Here is a 24,592-nt window from a genome sequence, read left to right as displayed (position 1 = left end):
GGTGAATTCAATGATCACATCAGTGCTGTACGGGTGACTTTATTTGCCCCAAAGACATTTTTAAGGCTCAGTTTGTGTTCCTTCATCGTCTTCCTCGTTTACCATATGTCTGGGCTCCATGTTTCCCTCTGTGGCTGTCAAGAGGACTTGTGTACAGTATATCTTATCTGACCGTGGATGGACTGTGGACGCGTTTCGCCTTCCTACCACTTGAGGCAGTAAAGGGTATTCAAAGTGTGTAAAGACCAAGACACGACACGTCGAACAAGACGGCGCGCCCATTGAAATTTCAAATATTTTTTTAGCATTAGCGTCACTCGTCTAATTTTGTGCTTTATTTTTTTTCTCGCGTATTTAAAATGTCCACCACTTTCGAGGAGAGAATGTCGTCTCCCAAGCGCTTCGGCCAGGTATGACGGACTTGATGAAACAACTAAGAAGAGTTTTTCTTCCAAACTCCCTTCATCTATCCAAACGAGCTTGCGTACAATGGAAAGAAATGGAACAAATCGCCACTTATTTGTACTGTATCCCTCCCCCATTCAGTGTGCATACACAGCCGAGGAGCAGCAGGCTGTGCACAATGCACTGCGACAGAAGTTGGGGCCAGAATTTATCAGCACCAGACTGGCTGGAGGAGGACAGAAGGCAAGTTTTTGAGCTGGAAAGTAACTATTAAATATTCTTGCATTGCATCACGATTTAAAACCCGGGTGGCTTAATGTAATTTGACAAATACGCTTTCATCAAAATACCCCAAGGATCGAGAATTATACACTTGATTGATTGATTTAAACATACCCGATTGAACCAGGAGGTTTGATTGCATTTTCACTTATGAAGGCAGCACTTCATATACTGCACTGTGAATATGACGCATGAGCACACCACCAAACGCAAAACTTCCCGCTCCTGCCACATCTACGGCTTCACCTACCATGTGCCACTTGGCTGACATGATTCGCTAATGGTTGTCAATGTATCGAGCAAAACTCGGTGCAGCTCTACTTACCGGTACCTTTTACACGATCAGGTTCCACACCTCTCTGCCTATACTGAAAATTAATGGCACTTGTACAAAGTAATCACTGGCTTATCTGACTTTAACTGAGTGCCCATAGAGATTCAATTGCATTTTCACATGTTGAGGCAGCATTTAAATACCAAACCGCCAAATTACATTTTGCAATGAATGTAACTGTGTGGTTCATGGCATCCTCATACATGAATATCCTCTGACACTCGGATGTTGGTTGCTTTACTGAAATACAGTATTGAGGACAGACAGACAGACAGATTATTATTCATCCTATGAGGGAAATTTCAGTTGTCACAGGAACAGTATTCATACATATCAACTGAATTTGGTGGGTGGGCAGGCACTGCAGAGACTCACTTGCTTATACACACGCTATTAAAAATATATTTTTCCATAATATGTCCCATTTAAGCAACCTGCAATCAATGCACAGAGTGCCCAATAAACCATTTCACCATTTCATCGTTGCAGGTGTGCTACATCGAGGGTCACCGTGTGATCAGCCTGGCCAATGAGATGTTTGGATATAATGGATGGTCTCACTCCATCTCTCAGCAGAATGTTGGTACTGTATCCCTCGGTCTCTGCCAGTCTTGTCTGTTGCCATAGTAATGTGTCACCATGACAACCAGCACCACCGTGGTCTGTACGTGGACCAACACTGCTCCATGTTTGTCTTTGTAGACTTTGTGGACCTGGTTAATGGGAGATTTTACGTCGGTGTCAGCGCGTTCGTCAAAGTGCAGCTGAAGGTAGGGAATAAGTTGCAAATGGCCATGTTAGGAATCACTCCCTCTTCACTAAGTGGTGGCTTATACAGAGAGTTTGCCATTTTGTTTTGCTCTTTGAATGTGTAGTGCAAGGTTATCCCTTGGCCTACATAGTGTCCTGAATGTATCCCGCAATGCCTCTTGAAAAGTTGTGAATACCTGATGTGCCCTGGAAAAACGGTATATCCCATGATGCATTGCGTGTCGCAAAATATTTTTGATGTAAGTAGAGCAACCTGTCAACGGGGATTCACATAAAACACCTCTCTGTGCTGCAGTGGTACGTTCATATTGAAGTTGAAGTCATTCCATGATCATGCTCATCATTCAAAATACTTGTACCTCAAATCAACTTTCCTAACCAAAATGTGTGAAAATGCCATTAATCCGCCCCTCAAAAAACATATTTATTTTTTTTGTAACATCCATGTTTTTAAACAAGAAAAATTGCACTGCACAGTGACCCAGAATAAAGACATACTGTGATAATCAAATAAAATTGATGAATTTTTTTTCACTAGTTTGGCTCCCATGGCTGGCATTATATTCTCTATATACTCCTGCTTCAGTATATGAAAACAATTTACATTTAACTTAAAAAAATAAGTTTTTTTTTTTTTTTGAACATCCAGTATCTATAGCTCAGAGTTGGAAAATGGGGTGAGACCATTGGAAGATTAAAAAAAATGCTGCCTATTAAAATGACTATGAAAATGCACAGGGAAAACATGGAGAGAGGCCAGAATGGGAGTCTTTTGCTCCGTCTTACATGTTCCAATTCAAAAGCGACCAGCAGCATTTTTGGACCCATTTGAGGGAGGGCTGACTGACTCCAAAATAACATGAATTAGAAATCTGTCTGAGATGTGATTGAAGGCATCGATTACTGTTTCAAAATGCTGTTTTTTCCCAACTCCAGTTAGTCCACTAGCTTCCGTTCATCTAGTTTATTATAATGTAGTTATACGACTGCAGTGCTGTAATCGACACCCTTCCCAAACTATTTTTCATTTGACTATAAAATTTAAAAATAATCCTATATCGTGATTAGGATGACAACAAAGTGTCATTTATACTGGGATGATCATCATGAATGAATAGCTATACATGTTTTCTGGCAGGACGGCGCGTTCCACGAGGATGTGGGCTATGGAGTGAGCGAGGGGCTGAAGTCTAAAGCTTTGTCCCTGGAGAAGGCAAGAAAGGAGGCTGTCACCGATGGCATGAAGAGAGCACTCAAGTACTGGAAGATTACCACCCCACTTCATAGTTGTTGTTATAGTTTTTATCCGTTGTGTTTTATTTAGGTGTTTCGGGAATGTGCTTGGTAACTGCATCCTCGACAAAGCGTACCTTCAGGCAATTAACAAGATTCCCAAGCAGGTAAAAAGACATTGGGAATAACTCACTTATTCCCCAATCGCTTATATGGGGATTTTTGTGTATGGTGGTGAAGTAGAGTATATAAGAAAAAATATATAAAAATATTCGGTACGGGTAATTCCTTATAATCCCTGCCTAGTGATTGCTTTGATTACGGATTAGGAAATGAATGAATGTGGTTTTCTGAGTTTGGTCCTGTGACGTTCGCAAAGCTGAGCCGTGAGCAATTGTGGTGTCATTTTCAATAGACAGCAAGTGGCAAAATGGCCACCCGCTGAGATGGATGACAACGGGTGGATTTTGAATCAAAATGTGAAATGAAAAATTTTCGCCGATGGGACGGGCCGTAAAATAATCTCAATGTATCTGATAGTTGCAACCCCAGTGAGCTGGTGGACCTTCCGTAAAAGATATTGAAACAATAGCTATTACACACCTGCCCGCATTTAAATTGCTTCTAATTCGCCCCAACTAACATTCAGCTGCTTTCGTAGGCTTTTCCTGACTATCGGTATTACATCACATGCTTTCATAATCACAGTTTGAGGCAAACCACGAGTATGATTTAGGCCACGATCACAATGAGTTTGATATCATAATAATAATAATAATACATTTTAGTTATAAGCGCCTTTCAAGACACCCAGGACACTTTACAATAACAAAAAACACAAAACAATACGGGTTGAGCAGCGGCAGCCAAAACGCGCCAGCGTTCACTCAACCCGAAAGTCAGAAAGAAACCACAAGGGAGGGAGAAAAAAAAGACGCTCCTTTAAAGAAGCTTTTTCCCGACACATAGCCGCTGCCTGCTCTGGACCCTGCCCAGACCAAGCGGTCAGAAAGTGAGCCCACCGTGGAGAAGGCTCGTTTCTGTAGCCTGGTACGAGAAGCTAAACTGGGGTCGGCCATCACACCGTTGGAGCGGCGAGACGGCAACCTGAGAGAGAGCTACTACGAGACTCACACCCCTGACGTTCAAAGCGAGGGAGAAGGCGCAAGGTAAAGACCCTCCCGACCCTGCAGGTTGTCCTCTGCGTCATTTTCCCCTTGGCCGTCCATGAATTTGGTACCTGTGCCTTGAGTGGGGAATTATCTGAGTATTATGTCACATTAATACGAACTATCAAAACTATTCAAGACGGCGAGATAAAAACACACAACTGTGCCCCCTACATGATTTGAAGCAGATCACTCAAAAATGATTCAATGTATTATTTTGTGGAGGTCGCAACAGACTCTGAGCAACCAATCAGAGGGCGTACGAGCGCTAACACCATTAAAGGTTACCTCACTGGCTCTCGGAGGAAATCTGATTGGTTAAAGTAGCGATCTTAAACGTTTTATTGAAAGTAGAGCCTCCTCATGACCATCACCATCATGACCAACTTTCAAACAGAATGGAGTAGTAAGCCTCAAATTTCATTAAAAACAAAAAAAAAAAGGTGGATGCGTTATTCCTAAAAATTGTATTTAGTGTTGTTTCTGTTAGATATTTATTATGTGCAGCAGGTTAATACAGCTGCAGTTAGTTTTTAGTGCTTGCTTTTTGATCTCTGAATAAATTTGAGTGTGATTATTATAAAGTAAACCGCAGTAACATGATGCATAGTTTGAACATTAACTGCACTTAAGTATAGGATTTAAAAATAAAATAAATGTTTGTTTATATGTAGCTTTCACAACAGCTGTTAACAAAGCACCATAAAATAAGACAACAGAACACACATGCTCATACATGGACTGGAAGCAATGGCGCGAGGGGAAAAGCTTCGAATTGAAGTCAAGTGACTATCGGGAACAAATGAATACATTTTCATGGAGCAAATATTAGTCTTGAGGTTGGTTATGGAGTTCAGGGCTTCCGTTGCTTCTCCCAGGCAGGCCTTGGTGGACACGGCGTCATCGTCGGACCCCAAGGAGCTGCGCAAGCAGCGGCAGCAGCAGCTGCAGCTGAAGTTTCGCAAAGAGATGGAGGCCAAGAGGCTGGAGCAGAAGGAGGCGGCGGACACGAAGGTTGAGGACGTGGAGCTCCTCTTTGGAGGAGGTGATGGACTGAGCTATCGTACCTTGGTTGCCCTATTGGTTTTTTTCACTTTGATCGAGCCGTGGCATATCTGAAAGTTTGTCCGAAACCCAAAATTTTAACACGGTCATGGGTCGAATTTACGGAGTCTTTGTTGCAGGTGCATGTCTACATGCAATTGCGGTTAATTTTCTTTTTTGAATCAAATAATTTATTTGAATTGTGATGTAAAATGAGTTTAAAATTACATCACAGGGTTTAGGCAACTTATGTTTGGTACATTTTGAAATTTTAACTTTAACGCAACCGAGCCCTGGGTACCTGCTTAGTGTAATCCAATACTGTATCACCTCAGCTCCTTTTTCAACCGCAGGGGGCAGTGTTTTGCATTGAGGAACAGTTGGAGGCCTTGTGCTGTGGTCCATGTACAGTACAACTCCATTTCAAGAGTTACCATCTGGTGGTTGTTCAAGGCAAAAAGTGAAAGTCATGTCAATTACATGACTTTCACTTACACACAAGGGGAACTATTTCATGGCTTTATTTATGATAATTTGATGGTGACTTTATAGTTGACGAAATACCTCCACCTCACCATATGGAGAAATTAGACTATTACATTGCAGACATGAGAAACATTCAAAGTGATTTTTGATTTGGAAATTTGGTCAAACTTTTCAATGCGGTGAAGTCGCCTCGTAGCCCAAAGCATATTGTTTCCACCTCAATATTTAAATTTGGGGATGCTGTTCTTCAGATTATAATCTGTTTTTTAAATCCTTCACACGCACCAGGTGGACTGGAAGTCCCCATGTAGCTCCACTTCAGAATCAGAAATGCTGTAGATCAACATGGGCAAAGCAGTAGCATTAACGGTAGCAATCGCAGCATCGTGTCGAGTGAAAAGACCAAAGACAAAAAATGTCATGTTGACCCCACAGACGATCCCGAACTCTGGAATTTCACCCTGAATGGAACGGAGGAGTCAGACGGGCCCTGCGGGGCTTTCGGCCCGAGCACGCCCAACAGTCACAAGATGCGGACACGCAGTAAGACCCCGCAAAGGACCACCGTGAAAGAGCACGAGCAGCGGCAGGAGCAGCAGCACTCGCACACTACAGGACACTTGGGGATTAATCAGGACGGACGTCCGCATCAAGCCAGAGCAGGTTAGACAAGGGTGGGAATAATTTGGCATGGGGGGCCTCTTACAAACCGGTTCGTTATTTAATCCAGCCCACTGAGTATACATTATCAAGAGTCCTGTAATTGTAATGGTGAATCTCAAACATTCACCCCTGAGAAAGTTTGCCCACTGCTGATCTATTTTAAGCACTTTTTACTTCACTCGAGTAAACCATCATTTTGTTTTGTCCCTGTACCCGCAGAAATCTCCAGTCCATACCGGGCAGGGCAGTCCATGAAGAAACGCCGACTGGATACATGACATTGACCTCCTTCGTATCAATTAGTTTTAGCAGTTTATATTTGAATTGATGTAAGCTGTTTCAACACATCAATGCTGCATGTTAAAAGGTTGCAAGTTTTTGATTAATAAAATAACCCTCATACTGTTAGCCTCCGAATTCATTGATGAGTAGTGTTGGGTTTCCGCCAAGCACACAGCACAATTTCCCAAAAGTTTGAGAGAAGAAATCCTGGGAGATTTGTTTTTCTTGGTAAGAGAAGGCTTGCATCATGAAATTAAGTCTGGACTAAAATACCAAAGACCAATTCAAGAAGCTGGGGAATGTAATTCATATTTTTTTAATTTGTTTTTACATTTTGTACAATGTGGAAAAACATACACAAAAACCAGACACCAAATCACAGGAAATCAATACGGAAAGAAGAGTCGAGCAGAAATGTGTCAGTAGCCTCACGTCTTGTTTTTCGAGGTCTTTCACGGATCTTCTTAAGTTTGTGCTGTACAGTGGATATCAGATTGAACACTGGTGAAGCTGGCATGCAGAGAACACAATGAGTTATAGACGCCACTATTCAACTTGTGCGTGTGACATTGGTGGATGTGAATTGGGGGGGGACATGGTGATGACCCGAAAAGGCAAACAAACCGAATAGTATTCCCGTATCAAAAAACAGTGAAGTCAGTAACTCTCGTCGGCATGCGAATGACTCCATGAACCCTCCATCCCTATAAAACTTTGCATATTCTGCATTGCAGGAACTTACTTTTTTCTCTAGAGAAGTTTTAACTACCATAGTTGTCCAAACTATGAGCAGGCCGCTGGAGTGCATCTGTGAAATGGTTTAATGAGAAATCCATAAAAATCAGGGAGAAAAAAAAAGCTAGCCCAAAGCACAAGAATGAGCAGAGTAGAAGCAATGAATAACCAGAACATTTCCAACCTCTACATTGCAGTGCGTTCACATTGCGTACAGGGGCCTCGATAGTACATGTGGGGAAAGCAGTTTGACATATATTCCATATCCTTGACATCTAATTTAAGATCTATGCACTAGTACGCTAAACAAGTCAATTTGGAACTATGGTAGGACTAGCCTTCATAACGTTTGCCTTTCACCACTGTATGGCATTTCTGCATTGCTTAGTAGGAACACTTTGGCATACTAGTAAGTTGATGAGACACAACTAGTGAAGCAAACCTATTAATGACTATTTTGGTGCACAGATGGCTACTAGTGTGTGATGCATGCCAACTACTTGAGCCAATAAGCATGACTAATACAGCACAGTAGATTACTAGTTAGGTTCAATTGTGTATTAGGATACAAAGTGGGAGGAGTATTTGAAATAACATGACTCAGAAGCGAGAGTCCTTCTGTGGGTCTACTAGTTGGCCGAATTGTCCCAAAGGTGAGGATGAAGAAGATACTAGTACTGTATACGAATATCAAATACATATCACAAATACACTTTTTTGGCTTGAGTAGGACAACTATGTTACTAGAGGAGAAAAAAATGTGTGCGCGTTGATAACTGTGCTAATAGTGACAAAATTCTACTAGTTGACATGGAGTGTCACTAGTAGAATGCAGATAAACTAATGTGGTCCCCCACCCCCAAAGTAACGTGTACTTGAACTCCTCGAGGTGTTCCTCTTAGAGTGCAGAAAGTAGTGGAAAAAAAGTCACTAGTAAGACACTGTCATCCTTCGAGTGCACCGAATTGTCTAAATAGTGAAGACAGAGAATGTACTAGTACACGGACCCTGAGAAGGGTATCAAATGTGTTCATTTGACCTTCAGTAGTACTGGTGGCACACAGATGTCAGTCAACTAGTAGACAGTTGTAATCTATTAGAAACACCTAGTTGCTCCACTACAAATGAGAACTGAGTGGAATGGTAAATGGACCTTCAGTTTGAGAACAAAGATATGGAATACATGTTCCAACCGCTTGTCATAGAACTTAATAGTGAGGGTGCAAGGCACTAAAAGTGTTCCTCACATTTCCCGAGGTTAGAGTGTGAGTGCGTTTTCTAGTCTCGGTGCATTGTGTGTATTTAAACAAAATAAAATAAAAATAGATAGCCGCATATTAAACTTGAGTATGTACAATTAACAGCAAAAGCAAGAAAGTAAGAAGGAAGCGGTTGGTTGGGCAGGGAAGTCCTACAGGGAGATAGAATAGCTTAATATACAGCAGGATGAAAGAGTACATTGAGATAATAACAAACCCTGCCATTGCACTTTAATATTCCTTTAACTACATGTTGTTTAACAACCTTTAATAGTAATTACAGTGAGACAACATCAAAATCTGATGGCTGAATACAGGTCCATAAAGAACATTTCTGTTTATTAAATAGATGAGTACAAAAAACAGGACCACAGAAAAGGAGGGAACCCCACTAATGAAGCGGCTAATTATTTTGTAGGCTGTCTGAAAACAAACAAAATACTAAATTATTTGACTTGAGTGAGTTTTGTGGCTTTGCGTGTCACCAACGTGGGATTCGTGGGATTCGTTCAATTCAAGTGTAAACCAACAAATACAAAAACAAAAAAACAAAAAGTAAACACTCCGAGCCATATTGTGATTTACAGCAGCATCGCCTCCACTTTGCGGCGCTCAACACCAGGATGCCTTTTTATGTTTGTTTTAAATTCCAAGTCGGTTTGTTTAAAAAAAAAAACATGCAAAATCACAAATGACACCAGACATAAATATGTTGAATATCTATGTACAAAAATGTCTTCAGGGAATAAGGCCACAGTTACAAAAGGGGGCAGTTGCTTCTCTCCTTAATTATTGCATTGACTTCACCGTGTACATATCGCAAACCATCGTCACACTCCTGCTCAACTTAGACTCTTTCGACTTGCTCTCGCACACTCCCTCTCTCTGGCACAACTTAACCTCCCTTCCCACAAGCAGGTCAATATTTACTCCGTGTTCACCATCCCACTTTTGGCTTGAAATGAGAACAACATACAGTACACTAATGACAAAAAGTGAGGCATGTTGGGCCTGCAGGTGTAATTTCGGGGGTGAACCTAAAATGCACTACAACCAACTTTGTCTAGAGTTCTGAACGCTTTAGTAATTTTTTTTCGACTTGCTGGTCTCTTACGAGTCGTTCCAAGGCTGTCCGTCCCCTTCAATGTCTTTCTGTGACTCCTCAGAGACCGGAAGCAGCACAGAAAGGCATATAGACACCTTTGCATGCCTTTTCCTTCAGTATCCGTTTCAACGTGCTAATGACACTCTTAATCTTTGATTCATTAATTGACAAAGACATTTCAGCTTGTATGTCTTTATGTATCTCTTCCAATATTTTGGACTATGTGAAGCCTTGCAATGGTGAGGGAAGGGGCCAGCCAACTTAAAGCATCATCAGCACAATGCAGCAGAGACTGGAGGAGTCAAAGAAACGCATAGAAAATAAAGTCAAGAGTGGCATCAGGAGGGTACAACTAAGATATGAGACTAGAATAACCACAGAAGGCTAAGAAACGGTCAAATTAAGATTAGCTGTAAAGGTCCGAATGTATTGTAAATTCATCCTGAAATTTCCCCAAAAGGTCAACTATCCTGAATTTTTGTGCATGGTGCACATCCGCCCTTGACAACAAGAAAATAAAGACATCTTTGGCTGACCAATCAGCTCATCACAGCTCAATTTCACAGCAAACAGGTGGGCCGAATGTATGCTGTGTGGATGTGTGTGTATTGCACGCTCCCTCTGACTGGGTCCAGCAGACTTCAATCTGCCTTAGAGGACGACATGTAATCATTTTGTTTAAAAAACAACAACAAAACTAACAAAAAAAAGTAAAGCACAGAGAGCTCGTGAGTGAGTGCTTCAAACTGGACTGGGCTACGTAGGCCTTAAATTGGATCCTCCGTGGCTGACTGATTTCTGGGTGGCAGGCGTGGTGGTCCCCATGTGGTAGCCTTGGTGCATGGACACCGGAGCGGCCATGGGCGGCTGGTACTGGGCGGGAGTGAGCATGCCGACCTGGCAGTTGGCCGTGGGTCCTGCCCACTGAGAAGCGCTGTATGAGGCCGAAGCGTACCCGAAACCCGGGCCGACCGGGCCCAGGGAGCCTTTCCGGGCGCCCAGGGGGACGGTGGGATTGGCAGGGTTGGGGTGGTGGGGGGTGGTGGGGGTACCGGTGGTGGTGCTGGCAGGCGTGGGGAGGGTCGGGCAGAGGTAGCCGGGAGCAGAGAACTTGCGACCCATGTTAGCAGGAGGGATTCCCTGGAATTGAGAACCAGGAAAAGCTCATTACATAGAATCGCTGCATATATTCAGTTTTTTTGTTTAGTTTTGGAGGAACATATCCTCTATTATACATGACATTCTCTGTTTGTGTGTACAGGCCAGAACAAATGTATTCCATTGGTGTTAACTGGTGGAATTTTGGGCTTGTTGTAAGGTTTAAGTCATTGTGTGTGATGTCATGTCCGTTTGTGCTAACGTGTTATTTCGGCTAGTACGCCAGCTAAAGGTATAGATGAGCCTCACGCAGTTACTCAATGCAGTTTATGGAACATAGGCTCATGATTGTATACACTCCAGACACATGGTGTTAAGAGGGCGCACATAACTCCTACTCTTAGCATCCCTTCACTGGCTCCCCATTCATTTTAGAGTTATTTTCAAGATCCGCCTCTTTGTTTTTAAATCTCTGAATAATCTCGCGCCACCTTACCTCTCTGAGCTCATACGCCCCTAAACACCTGCCCGGCGCCTCAGGTCTCTGGACCAGACATTATTAGAAGTACCAAGAACTAAACTGAGGCTCAGAGGGGATCGAGCCTTTTCTGTTGCTGGTCCCTCTCTCTGAAATGACCTCTCACTGAACATTCGGCAAGCCTCCTCGCTGCCCATCTTCAAAGCCCTCCTCAAAACTCACTTGTATTCTTTGGCATTCGACTCAGCATGACTTAGATTTGTTCTTGATTTTACTGTTTGGGGCTTTCTACCACCTTTATTACCGATTTGTCTTACTGTTTATTGTGCATGTTAAATTGCTCCATGTACAGCACTTTGTATGCAGCGATGGCTGTTTGAAAGTGCTCTATAAATACTGTTGACTTGACTTGACTTGTTGATGGTGTTGGCGCGTTATAGTCCGCTTAGGTTTAGTATTTGGTGCTGCAGCAGATTGACACGGTCATGGGTCATAATTTTTTGTCATTGTGTTAAACAGAATTGTACATATCAAAACTAGGAGAGGTACCTGGACTCAGTATTGATGAGTATTCAAAGAGGGAATAGTCGCACTGGTATTGATCTGGGGGGAAAAAAAGTGTTCTCTAAAATGTCTAAAAAATAGTTTTTGTGACTATTTAGGTGGTGTGCTGTGAGACTTTTGCAATGTAAAATATGTGCCATGGCTCAATATAAGTTGGCAAAGCCGGCTCCAAAAATATGAAGTTGCATTGCATCACATACGTCATGTCCCTGAGCCGCCTGTGTTCCAGTTTTAGGACCCCTCTTGCCCTGCGAGAGACTAATGTCTTTGGCCCAGTTATCCACCAGCTGGTGCAGGTCATCCGTGAAGGTCCCTTTGCACTTCTGCGTGTGAGCAGCGGTGGCAAGGGAAGCCGGCCCGCTCGCGTGGGTCAGGGAAAGCGAGTGGTTCTGGTACGGACCTGAGCCATTTGTGGAGGTGGTCGCACTTGCTCCTTGGAACACAAGAGACAAACAAAAGGTTCAGGATGGTAGTGACATACAGTGGTAGGAGGTAAAAAATTACAAACACTGTTACTGTAAATTCATTTTTCAGGTCGGCTTCAGTATTTATATTCCAGATACAGTGCAAGTGAAATAGTGTTTGCCCCCTTCCTGATATCGATTTTCTTTGCATATTCATCACAAACACAGAAATCAGGACTTTTTTTTCTTTGAAGTACAAGCATGATGTAAGTAAACTGAAGATGGACATTCTTGTGTGCAAAGAATGTTTTTGCCATGTCAAGTTATCAAAATGGTCATTTGTATATACCGGTAACTGGCGGTAAAAATTCAATTTCACTTTTATACTTGAGCACAATTCAGTCTATTTTAATAAGTTGATGAAGGACTTCTAGTAGAAAGTGTGAGTACTTTTGCCACCTATACGGTCAAGGGTCACAGCTCAGTGTGAGAAGCAGTTGAGAATTTTCACACACATACCTGTGGAGCAACAACTGAGACTGGGTAAGGATGGAGAGGATCTGAGTTCTTGTAAAGATGTTCCCACTCCTGTTTGGGAAGTCTCGGCAGCTAAAGGTGTACTTTGTTTTGGGGTAGACTCCGAGCCGTGAGTACTGTGAGCTGAAGTTGAAGATTCTGAACATATTAGACAAATGAGACTGAATCAAAATGAAACTTATCACTGTAAAGTGGGTTCCTAAAGTCCAGACAAAGACAATTTACATTGCTATGTGTAAGAATGGGTACCAAAGATGGTGCATTTTTTTGGGGTGTGGACCTATTTGGGTCAGTCCTACTGAGTACTGATTAAGGTGAAATCAAACAGTGCTGTTTCGATTCCGAAGGGCGTCTTTCTAAATTACAACTGTGCAGGGGTAGAACTGTTGTCGATTTTCCATGGTGCACATGAATGCAGCAGTGCACCCACACCACCGTAATGAAGTCCCATAGAATTTCACACACATGAAACATGGTACATATTCCCTTCCACTGTTATGCAGATGACTGCCAGATCTATGTCCCACTGAGCAAGAAAGACGCCTTCTCATTAAGGCCACTCCTATCCTGTCTGGAAGAAATCAAAACCTGGATGGCACAAAATTTCTTGAAATTCAACGAAAAGTAGACAGAGGTGATATTGTTTGGTCCCAGTGGCCCTTGTACATCCCATCCTGTAGACTTGGGCCCCCTGTTGCCTTATTTTTAGTCATTAGTCTCAAACTTGGGCCTTAAACTGGACAGTGATTTCAAACTCGATCGGCAAATTGGTGCCGTTGTTAAATCCAGCTTCTTTCACCTTAGACAGCTGGCCAAAATAAAACCTTTCCTCTTGCATGAACACTTTGAGACAGTAATTCATGCCTTTGTCACATCCCGGCTCGATTACTGCAATGCCCTTTACTTTGGAGTCAGCCAGTCCTCCATTAAGCGCCTTCAGCTGGTCCAGAATGCCGCTGCTCGTCTCTTGACTGGTACTCGTAAGAGGGAGCACATAACTCCTACTCTGGCAACCCTTCACCGGCTCCCCATTCATTTTAGAGTTATTTTCAAGATCCTCCTCTTTGTTTTCAAATCTCTGAATAATCTCGCGTCACCTTACCTCTCTGAGCTCATCTGCCCCTACACACCTGCCCGGCGCCTCAAGTCTGTGGACCAGACTTTGTTAGAAATACCAAGAACTAAACTGACGCTCAGAGGGGATCGAGCCTTTTCTGTTGCCTCTCTCTGGAATGACCTCCCACTGAACATTCGGCAAACCTCCTCGCTGCCCATCTTCAAAGCCCTCCTCAACACTCACTTGTATTATTTGGCATTCGACTCAGCATGACTTAGATTTGTTCTTGATTTTACTGTTTGGGGCTTTCTACCACCTTTATTACCGATTTGTCTTTCTGTTTATTGTGCATGTTAAATTGCTCCATGTACAGCACTTTGTATGCAGCGATGGCTGTTTGAAAGTGCTCTATAAATACTGTTGACTTGACACACTAAATATACATTTCTGGCTTTGGAAGAGAGTAAGATTTGCCCACCGCCAAGCCAAACAAATGCAGTTGATGAAGTATATTGCGGCGAAGGTGATGCCTTGCATTTCCGAGCATGCTTTGGTTGAGTGTGGTGGGTGGACTTCTTGGTGTGATCGCCAAGTGGTGTGAATAGCGACGTCTCCTGGTCCCTGCAATCGGTGCGGGGTTGAGAAGGGCACCTCCCTCTGATGTTCGTTCATAGCATGCCACCATGCATTAAAATTCACAAGGGGGATTTTTTTTTTTTTACGCACACACATTTTGGAATTTGATCATACATGTCACAATCATGTGATTCCGTTTTAATGAGTCCAGACTTTTTGGACACCCTGTATATTAGCTCAACTGTCCAGTGGTGTGTTCTTACCAGAGAATATTGGGCTTGGTTGTCCGCTGCTTCGGGGAGATTTGTGGCTTTTGCTCTTGAGCCTGCGTCGACCCCCAGCTATGGCCACAGCGGGAGAAAGGATGGATGGAGGAGCCGTTTTTCCCAGTCGGGTGAAGAGTGCTTCGATTTCCTCTTTCTGCCGGGTCTGCAGGGCCTGAACCTCCAGCATGTGTCTGGAAATGCAGCACAGAGGCATTCAGCAGGCCCATGCAACATGCTAAAATACTATAAGCCAGTGAGGATGTCAAGTACCTTTCTCGGAGACGACTAACTTCTTTCTGCAATGCTTCATCCTCTGTTCCCGAGTCGTCGTCGTTGTCGCTGCTGTACGCAGAGTGTGCTTTATGAAGGTCTAAAGAGGAAGGCCCATTTTGGACACCCGAACTGTGTGATGGGCTGGAACCTGCTGTTGATGTCACTGAAGACAAATGACAAATTTAAATTTCTGATTGCGCTTAGGTTGGAAACACTGCGCCGCGTTACATGTTTTTTTGGGGGGTGAATCACTCAACGTCGTGCTTTGTGTGCATGTGTATCACATTAAAAGACGCGTTACTTTCTTCTTAGAAATCACATTTGTTTTTGCAATGATAAGGAGTACATAAAAGAAAGGGGTGGGGAGACTCACGATTGTCTGTGGAGAGTCTCTTACACGTTAAATCAGTATGTGTGTACCCCGCTTTAATTTCACCATCTCAATCATTGCAAAATATCTGATCCAGAGAGGACAAGGCAAAGTGAAATAACTCCTGAGCAATGGCTGATGAACCCACAACACACCTGTGACTGAAAAGCGTCCCACTTTGGAAGGAGCAGGTTGTCCCGATGAAGCGTTGGTGCTTGTGGAAACCTGGAAGCGCCCTATTGCTATGGTAGGGGGTTGGCTGGCAGAACCAGCAGAGAGAGAGGAGTCTCCATTGTTGTGGTCCGTTTCACACACTGCGACGGACAAAGTGGATGAGCGGTGGAGGGTGTTTTCAGGACTTGAAGGGGAGGAGGAAGAAGATGAGGAGGAGGAGGAAGTATAGTTGGAGGAGGATGTGAGTGAGGAAGAGGAGACAGCACTGGCTGGATCTGGAACCCCACTGGATGCACCATCGGGAGCAACGGACACCTGGGCGGAGAGATGGCGGAACTTTCATTAACTATTCTTGGGTTTGATCCTCTCAGCCTGTATGAAGCACATTAGCCTTGTAACACTGAACTTACTTGGAAACGACCGAGAGTGAAACTGGCTGCTGGAGGCTGGACTACATTGCCCCCCTGAACAGTCTCTGGGCTCAGAGCTCTCCTCAGATGGGCATCCAAATTACCCAAAGGCAACTGCTGGGACTGTTAGGTCAAACAAGAAAGATGTGATTTACTCTCTCGGGCATATAATCCAAAATCCAAGGGAGATAGCAGTACCAAACGGATAGAAAATATTACCTGATTTGGTCCAGGGAATGGGGGTAAAGTGTCCGAGGGCAGAGTAGCAGCTTGGTCAAACCCAGTAGGTAAAGTCTACCAAGATACAGAACAGATGAGAAGTAATGTACAAAGGTATAATGCATTGGTGTGCAACTCAAGGCCCAGGGGCCTGATATGGCCACCTCCATCATTTAGTGTGGCCCTAGGAAAGAAAATCAACCATGTCAAAGTCCATGCTTCCTAAAATCTGTACAAAGTTTCAAACTGTCCTGCGTAATAATTATGTTGAAATACAGCAAGGATTGTTCTTGTTATGGTATTACACTGACCTGAGTAACAGTTGAACAGGATATTATCATCATACTATACCGTATATATATAATGGATTGATATAGATATCCATGAATGTGTTGTGTAGTGGACAAGTAATATCAGGAGTTGATTAAACAATTCTATGAAGTATAAGCACAAATATTGAGAAAACGACAACATCTGTGTATGGAGGTTTGACATTACTTGGAACGACAATCTGTTCCACTCCCCCCAAATCAACAGTTTTTGGTTATGCATTTGCAGTGAAATCGCACTGTACTGCATAAAAACACACGAGAATTTACAGAAATAAACTTAATTCACAAAATGTCTAATTACATACTTTGTTATTTGTTAGGGATGCACAAAGAACAAAAGCGGTGCATCTGGAAGGTGAAAATTCACCGACACTGCAATGGTATCGTATCACCAGCGCAAATCATGCTCTTCAAAATGGATGACTAACTCCTCAGTCATCAACAGAGCTTGCATCCCTGCATTTGTTGTTGGATGTGTGCCTTTTAAGGGGCATGACTTAGCGACTGTTGTTGGGCCCGGAGTTTGGCCACCAAGTCGGTGTGGGAGCATCTGGAAGCGAGTCATGGTCTACTGTTCTCATTTTGTATTTGACTGTCCCATTCACTAAATGGCTGAAAGTGTGTCTGCAACTATGGCTCTCCTTGCCCAAAAGCAAGGGTGTTACTGTACTTTAACTGCAAACTGCTTTTTCCCCGTTACTCAGGCGGTTTATCTGAAGATCACTTGTAATTCAGATTGGCTCAGCTCACAAAATGGAGGGGGGAAAAAATAAAATAAAAGTGACCGCTAAGTAAAAACTCCTAGGTTGGTGCACCACGAAGTCAAGTTACCCCGTTACGTAACAATACATACTGAACAGAAATTGATAGTTTCTCCAAATGAAGATAGGACTTCTTTAGTTTCAGCTGCTACTACACTAATATTTACTTTCTATATTGTGACACAATTCTAGAATATGTATACTACACAACACAATGATAAAATTCATTAATTGATTATTCACCAACCTGTGCCCTAGGCTTGGTTGGGGGCGTTTGGGCATGTCCTGCAGGAGTTAACCCTTGTCCTGGGGTAGTTGTAGACAGTGAAGTGACGGCCGGTACCCCGGACGTGAGTGGGAGGTTTGAGGGAGGCACCAGAGCGGCACCAGGAGGAGGGGATGTTGTTCCGGTGGGAGGGGAAGAGGTCCCGGTGTTCTGACTGGGATCAACTGATGTGCTTGAGGAACTTGCACTCTGGTCTTTAAAAAGGGATCGCAGCTTCTTGTCAAGGGCTTGGATGTCATCTCTACCCGCCGCTTTGGTCTGAACCTCAGCGCCCTCAGACTCTAACGGCTGGTGTTGGTTTTGACTGGGCAATGGCTGAGATGCATGTGCGGCTGAATTTATGGGTTGGGAAGACATAGCAGCATTGTTAAAAGGTTGCGGCTCAGAGGCAGGGATGGGGGCTGTATTAGCACTCAGCTGGGGCACAGGGGCCGCCGGGACGGAGGTCTGCATGACCGGTGCAGAAATGGAGGAAGAGGAGGCGGGAACACTGACGGTGGGTGCCATCTGTGAGGCGGCTGTTTCATGGGAAGTGTGGGCCGGTGGAAGGGAATCAGTCGTGACAGGAGCTGGAGTCTGAGACTGAGATGATACAGCTGGAGGAGAAACTCTTCCGCTTGGGGGATGTGCCTGAGGTGTTGCGGTGGATACGAGCCCAGTATGAGGGAAACTCGAACTATTGGTAGACGGTACCGCTTCGGGAAGAGCCAGAGCACTCTGAGTGTTTGGGACCAATCCAGCATCACTAGCTAGGACCGCGCTGGCTTCCTGATCAGCACTCGGAGGATCAATCATGCTGCTGCCTCTCTCTATGTGATCTTGCCTCATTTTGCTGAAAGCCTGCTGCAGAATCCCAGAGGGTGCAGACAGAGAAAGGCCTAGTGTCATCATGGGCCCTGGAAAAAGAATCACTGTTGTTTAAATATGGGATTGCATTTGCATATGGACACACGGTGGCAAACGTTGCTTCTACCTCCAGGTGTCTGATATGCATTTAGTTTTTTGTGAATTACTTGCTTGATTGAATTCTTCATTTAAAAAAATGTGAGACTGGTGCAACATAAAGAAAACAGGCAAGATTGAAATGAAATAAAAAATACATTTAAATTAAACCTGTTACTACACATCTCTATTTCCTTATAACGATTAAATTATACAGTATTAAAATCAATATAGTACTATACCAATATAATAATGAATAATATAAACATCCTTATTTCTCTCAACGCTAAGAAATGACTGGAATACAAGGCTCGATGTAAACCTGAATAGTGATTCTTTGTGTTTAATTCCTACAGGACATTTGCAAACAGATTTTATCTGGAGAAAAATCACATTTCCCCCAATTTTCTGACATGTTACAGACCAACAGAGTAACCAAATCATAATTTGTTTGTGCATTTTCTGCAATGACTATTTGAAACAATGTTTCTGAATAATAAAGGGATAGGAATGTAACCTTTTTTTTAATCGGATAAATCAATCAATTGAATAAATTAAATGATTTATTGATTAAGAAAAATTGGTAGCTGTCGCTCTAAAATTGAACATTTTACACCGAATCCACGTGCTCAGTATCGGCTGATCACACACGTGAATGATCGGTAACTGGCAGCTTAAAACCCTGATTGGAACATCAAATCAATTTTCATGATTAATTCAAATGCTAAGAAGCCATTACAGCCCAGCAACATAAATAATTGAGCAAATAAATACACAGCATTTAAAAAAATAGCACTCTATTGTATAAAAACAAAATACAGTAAAGGGCCATGTAAATAAGTTAACTGATTTTATAAAGTGCAATTATTGTACGCAGTATTTCTTTCTTCGATCCGTACCTAGTAAGAGGCACAGCCGAGTAAGAGTGAATATGTGATCCAAGACTTGACTTGACTTAAAGTGTAATTATTGGATGCAGTATTTCTGTCTTGGATCTGTGCCTTAAAGAGGCACTGCCTAGTGAGAGTGAATGTGTCCTTTGGCCGACAGATCCCCATTTGAGTGTTCTCATTTTGTAAGTCTATATTTGACTCTCCTATTCAATAAATGGCAAAACACACATCAGCATTACAGTGGCTTTACCTCACAAGAGTGGAAGTGCATCTGAAAATTGCTTCTAATTCAAATTTTGTCTCACAACACAGAGACCAAGCAACAGTTCATAATTTGGAAACACTCCTAAATCGTGGCACTCGTGAGTCTAGATAACACTGTATACTCATACCTAGGCCAGGCTCATCGCCAACAGAGGTATTAGCTGAGGCCGCACCAAAAAACTGTTCTCTCAAACGGGATTCTGGTACTGGGCTTACAATGAACCTTCGTCCTGCTGAATGCACCACCTGGGCTGTAGTGCTGGGGGAGATTCCTGTGGGAATGTGTACAAGTAAAGTCAGATGTCAATTGGGAAATAAAGTACAGTGATATGGGAGCGACGGAGGTCTGTCTGTACCAGGCAGCATGGGAACTGAAAGCTCTGGTTGCTGTTGAAGCTCACTCATCTATGGATAGACCAACAGTTAAATGAGCCGGTTTGATGAACTTCAATGACCACTTTGGCTAGATTCAAACTGCTAGGTTTAAGTGAAAGCATTTAGAAGTTTTTGCTATCAAATTGCATCATTGCCATTAGAGTCACGGCAGCACAAAGGTGTGGGGAGGGCATGATTTTGAATTATCTTCAGATCAGAATCAGGCCTCTCGCAAATGTGAATAAATATCAGATGCATATGAAATATCTGCCAATGCACTCCCCCTCCCGTTCCCTTTTATAAAACCATAGCATTACCTGAGGAAAGGCTTCTTTCATGCCTGCTCCTTTCTCATCAGCCATTTCAATGACTTCACGGACCTGCTCGATGAAGGATTCTCGCTCACTTTCCAGGATGAACTCACTCTCAACCTGAAGCAGCAAACAAGCATAAAATTAATTGGTTATTGTATCAGAGGTAGACAACTAGGACAAAAAAATAAATATCATTTAAAGCATAACCGCATTATGATAAAACGCAATTTGGGTATTGCAAAGGCTCCTCAGTGAATAGTCATTGGGAGTGGAGTAGAGGGATTCAGAGCAAGCGGAGACACCAACATTAAAGCCTGCCGCGCAAGGTGTGTGTCATTTTTGGTCAGCGTTTTGTGTGTGTGTACATATGACTACTTCATTGGTTACAGTACGAGTCAAGTTTTGACAACATACACTCATAAATTCCACCTCCAACCTTTGGACAAGTGCGGCTTATATTTTGTACATTAAACCTGATTGCTTCAATGTTATCAAAAGGCATACCAAATTGGCTTATTGTCCAAAATACGGGAGAAAACCTGGGGGGTGGGGGGGGGGGGCAAGAGCATATTAAATTGCACTTGTAATGATGAGGGGCAAAGGAGAAAAAAAATATTTTTTTCCCCAAAATGGTTGAGCAATATACACAAGTTTGATGACTTCTAAGCACAAGTTTGATGACTTCTAAGCACACGGGAAAAATAAATCACCATTATCTGTGCAATCTCCTCCGGATTATCACCATCCAAGTCAAATCTGAAGGTCACCATCTTCCTGTTGTGCGTTTCGAGCTGACACTCTGCCACTCTGTCACCTGCATTTGAAATCTGCAGGGGAAAAAAATATTTGCATTCAATTAGTATCACTGCAGGGAGTGACACAACAAACACATCTGGCAAAAGATTTGAGATGCCTACACTCAGAACATTCAGTTTGGCCTTGGCACCCTTGTCATGCCGAGAGCGGCTGCGGACGGACCGCCTCTGGTACCGCTTGAGTGAACGGCCCTCGTGGCGACCTCCTGATGTTGAAGTGCCCTCGTTGCCATCACTTAGACCTGAAGCTGCGTCTGACAAACAGCTGAAAAGGGGACATCATTAGAAGCGAAATGTACAAGATTCTGAAGGTATAAATCTCCTGCTCACCTTTCCACAGACGGCAGCACGAGAGTGGTAGGCCCTGCTGACTGTTCAACTGGTGTTGACTGACTGGCAGCGGCCTGAAACAAAACACCAGATTTTAAACCGATTTTCCCATTAACTCGGATGCTTTGTCATGGCATTTATGTTGCAGCCATTGTGAGTAATCAATAAAGTTATATTTCTAATCTCCACCAAAATTAGTCAGCACCTTAGTAGTCAGCAATTTAATAATGTTGATAGACAATACAGTTTGCAGCCGAGTGTTGCTTTGATATAAATCCACAGTCGCTGAAGTCAATGTTGGCGTCGACTGTTATCTGCAATCAATACAGAGCATACTAAGAAATAGGGCCCAATCAATTACGTACATCAGCCGATTATGGCCTTTCAAACGGCAGCCAAAATAATTGGGCAAATGGCCGATGTTTGCAAATTGTTTTTACCGTTATCTAGTCTAACCATTTACAGCAGTTGTACACATGTAGCACTGTTTTCATTATTTATTGCATATAAATGTATCCTTAAATAAACTGAATGAAATTTGTTAAAAGAATCAACTTGATTTTTGTCAGAAATGCCTTTGTGTTGTCAAAGTTTAATGAGGTGTCTACGTTTAATATTTAATTTATTTTTTTAAACAAAGCCTCTACAGCATTGATCGATTATCAATTATTTCATAAATTATTTCATTCATAATTTTTTTTTAATTCAACCTTCAACAAACAATGAAAATAAAGGAAGAAGTTGGAGCTGAAATGTTTACACCTATACCACAAATGTCCAACCACACACATCGATACGAAGCACCGAGTACCTGCAGCGTAGAGAGGCACGACGCTTGATAGAGGAAGAATAGATAGAATACAATACATGCTGCAACAGCGGCAGCTCTAACAAATCGCTTAACAAAACAGGTAACAAAGTAAAATAGGCTCTGCATTGGGAGGTGGAGACAGGATAAAATAATTTGGACTACTGGCTCAAGACTAAGAGTCACGCAGGAAGTGAGTAGAGCAAAGATGACAAACAAGAAGAGTTTAAAAAAAAAAACAGGAATGCCATGGTGAGAATCACAGAGAAGCACATACAAAAACAATGGTGTGTGAGAAATGTATGCAACAGGATGGCGGGTGGAGTAAATGAATGAATGAATGCAAAAATATGTATGTTCTCACCTGTAATTGTTGCGTTCCAGCCTGTGCCTGTGGTAGGGAGGAGCTTTGATGGACTGTAGAGTTCTCTGGTGGCTGTTGTTGTTGCTGCTGCGGTGGTGGTGGTGGAGGGGATGACTGGGAGGATGATGCCATTATTACCTGCTGGGTGGGAATCTGCAAGCACCAAAGATTAAGGATGAATTAGGAAAATCATTTACACGATACTCCCTAAAACCTTGATTCCTTTTAAATTTAAGCTTCCTATACAGAAAGCACATTTTATCTACCTAACCGTTTTTTGGTTTTTCAACACAGTACTCAAATTCAGCATAGTTTAGAACTGCAACTATTAATTCATCAAAAAGTAATTGATTATCAAATTAATCTGTAATCATGTTTGATCATCAATTAATCGTTTGAAACCTAGTTTAATTCAAAATGATCCAAATCTTCTGAATTTCAGTATCTCAACAATATATATTATCCCATTTCTCTAGTCCTCCATGTAAGCAGACTTATGTTTATGTTATTATCTTTGTGTTTTATCAAAATAGAACATTTGCAAATATTTGCTTTCACTTTGGAAACAAAAATGTTCACGTTTGCCCTTTTTTGTGATCTGTAAGTGATTTTAAGGAAGAGGGAAAAAAATGTACCCCACAACAAAACAGAGGAAGGAAAATGGGACATTTTATGTACCTTAGGGGGAAGTGATGATTGGTAGTATACTCCATACTATAAGAAACAAAACAAGACAGGGTAAGAGTAGGAAAGTTGAAAATTAGAGAAAATAAAAATTAAAAGAGGACTTAGGGATTAGGAACCTGTTCCATGACTGCCGCCCAAGCCGGCACAGTGGCTTGAATCGTTAATGTAACATACAAAAAGCGCGTGTAGCAAACGCAGACCCATCGATAGTTATTTGGCCCTTTTTAGAGAGCAAACGTTTGACAACTTTCCATTGGTGCGATGCAGCGCTGGTATAATGACCGGTGAGTGTATAGACTTACACAAGTGTTACTTGCAGCCCATACAATGATTTTCTTCAAAACGGGTTATTTCATGGTGCTTCTCAGTTAGGTGTTACGTACGATAAATGGCCCAGAAAAAAATGACTATATAAGCCTGTGAATACCTGCTGTGGTGTCACTGAGACAGACTGACTGCTGGGAAGAGTGGGGACAAGTTCGGCCTGGACACTTGGCATCTGGGTTTGAACCTTTCACACAAAATAGAGCAAACGTCAGCATGACTTAAAAGTAAAAATAAACTGACTATGAGCTATGTTCACTCAGAAGAATGGGGTAAGGATGCAGAATTATGCCACTGCATGGTGCAGTTGGTTGAACAGGTGTGGACAACAGATTTAGAAGCAACACAAGTGCACAGGGAAGGAAAACTGGACAGGAATACATAAATAGATAGGGATTGGTGCTTCTGATTCACCATCATTGGAACTGAGCCCATTGGAAAATGACTCACCCCTGACACATGCTGCGGCTGCATTTGGTCATTTTGTGTCTGAGGGCATTGCACTTGGGGCTGAAGCTGTTGACTAGGAGGGGCGCAGTAGGACATTCCCGGCTGAGCAGGCTGAGCTTCAGCAGCAAGGACAGAAGCCCTGTCGCCCGTATGTACAACTGTCAGAGGTGGGATTGCATTGCGGGGGTGGGGGGCAAGGGTGATGGGAAAGAACATGTTAATTCCTGATTGTGCAATATGTATAAAATAGAGCGTGGCGAAAATCATTGGTCCACTAGCAAAGTTATATTCATCACAAAACTGAGTAAAAACAACACCACCAAAAATATATATAAATCGGAACATTTATTGTACAGATTTCTAGCCAGGCTTCTGTTCAAATTAAACTGTGCCACCCAAGAACCTATTCTAGTGTTTTGCAAGACATGTATTTTCAAGGTCAGCATGCCTTCT

General features: G+C 42.7%; 2 protein-coding genes across 9 annotated transcripts in view; one reads left to right on the top strand and one right to left on the bottom strand.

The window, feature by feature from the left end:
• The first annotated feature begins 160 nt into the window (after positions 1 to 160).
• Positions 161 to 6,790, top strand: rad52 (RAD52 homolog, DNA repair protein). Of its 3 annotated transcripts, none has more exons than XM_052061767.1 (10): positions 161 to 410; positions 547 to 648; positions 1,511 to 1,604; positions 1,724 to 1,791; positions 2,931 to 3,049; positions 3,117 to 3,192; positions 3,995 to 4,194; positions 5,073 to 5,239; positions 6,160 to 6,267; positions 6,607 to 6,790. In XM_052061767.1, exons 1-10 carry the CDS (start codon positions 360 to 362, stop codon positions 6,663 to 6,665), a joined length of 1,044 nt encoding a protein of 347 aa, XP_051917727.1. In that variant the 5' UTR covers positions 161 to 359; the 3' UTR covers positions 6,666 to 6,790. The 3 variants fall into 3 exon arrangements, with proteins under 3 accessions (XP_051917727.1, XP_051917726.1, XP_051917725.1); XM_052061765.1 differs by having other exon boundaries at positions 174 to 410; positions 6,160 to 6,387; XM_052061766.1 differs by lacking the exon at positions 1,724 to 1,791 and having other exon boundaries at positions 168 to 410; positions 1,511 to 1,600; positions 6,160 to 6,387.
• Positions 6,791 to 6,969: 179 nt separating this feature from the next.
• Positions 6,970 to 24,592, bottom strand: part of LOC127598077 (serine/threonine-protein kinase WNK1-like) — a 40,643-nt gene continuing 23,020 nt past the window's right edge. For 4 of the 6 annotated variants that reach the window (XM_052061592.1, XM_052061589.1, XM_052061590.1 and 1 more), the window contains 19 exons: positions 24,140 to 24,297; positions 23,793 to 23,876; positions 23,357 to 23,392; positions 22,679 to 22,831; positions 21,507 to 21,580; positions 21,279 to 21,441; positions 21,072 to 21,188; positions 20,365 to 20,478; positions 20,029 to 20,077; positions 19,801 to 19,944; positions 17,535 to 18,469; positions 16,195 to 16,269; positions 15,976 to 16,098; positions 15,547 to 15,880; positions 15,019 to 15,184; positions 14,746 to 14,939; positions 12,832 to 12,987; positions 12,109 to 12,341; positions 6,970 to 10,908 (listed from right to left, as the gene is read on the bottom strand). In XM_052061592.1, coding sequence (XP_051917552.1) covers positions 10,525 to 10,908; positions 12,109 to 12,341; positions 12,832 to 12,987; positions 14,746 to 14,939; positions 15,019 to 15,184; positions 15,547 to 15,880; positions 15,976 to 16,098; positions 16,195 to 16,269; positions 17,535 to 18,469; positions 19,801 to 19,944; positions 20,029 to 20,077; positions 20,365 to 20,478; positions 21,072 to 21,188; positions 21,279 to 21,441; positions 21,507 to 21,580; positions 22,679 to 22,831; positions 23,357 to 23,392; positions 23,793 to 23,876; positions 24,140 to 24,297 — 3,692 coding nt within the window. In that variant the 3' untranslated portion in view covers positions 6,970 to 10,524. Of the gene's footprint in view, positions 10,909 to 11,893; positions 11,948 to 12,108; positions 12,342 to 12,831; positions 12,988 to 14,745; positions 14,940 to 15,018; positions 15,185 to 15,546; positions 15,881 to 15,975; positions 16,099 to 16,194; positions 16,270 to 17,534; positions 18,470 to 19,800; positions 19,945 to 20,028; positions 20,078 to 20,364; positions 20,479 to 21,071; positions 21,189 to 21,278; positions 21,442 to 21,506; positions 21,581 to 22,678; positions 22,832 to 23,356; positions 23,393 to 23,792; positions 23,877 to 24,139; positions 24,298 to 24,592 lie in introns of all 6 variants that reach the window. The other 2 variants (XM_052061595.1, XM_052061593.1) reach the window with 2 other exon arrangements.

The sequence above is a fragment of the Hippocampus zosterae genome, chromosome 3 (genome assembly GCF_025434085.1).
Source record: "Hippocampus zosterae strain Florida chromosome 3, ASM2543408v3, whole genome shotgun sequence".
Lineage (NCBI taxonomy): Eukaryota > Metazoa > Chordata > Actinopteri > Syngnathiformes > Syngnathidae > Hippocampus > Hippocampus zosterae.
Note: the sequence above shows the minus strand (reverse complement) of the source record. Positions and strands in the feature narration are given on the sequence as shown.

What these genes read in the sequence shown, in the direction of transcription:
- rad52 (XM_052061765.1), top strand. Translation starts at nt 360, where the DNA reads ATGTCCACCACTTTCGAGGAGAGAATGTCGTCTCCCAAGCGCTTCGGC. An exon ending in CTCCCAAGCGCTTCGGCCAG is followed by an intron (nt 411 to 546) that starts GTATGACGGACT and finishes TCCCCCATTCAG; the next exon opens with TGTGCATACACAGCCGAGGA. An exon ending in TTAACAAGATTCCCAAGCAG is followed by an intron (nt 3,193 to 3,994) that starts GTAAAAAGACAT and finishes CCCGACACATAG; the next exon opens with CCGCTGCCTGCTCTGGACCC.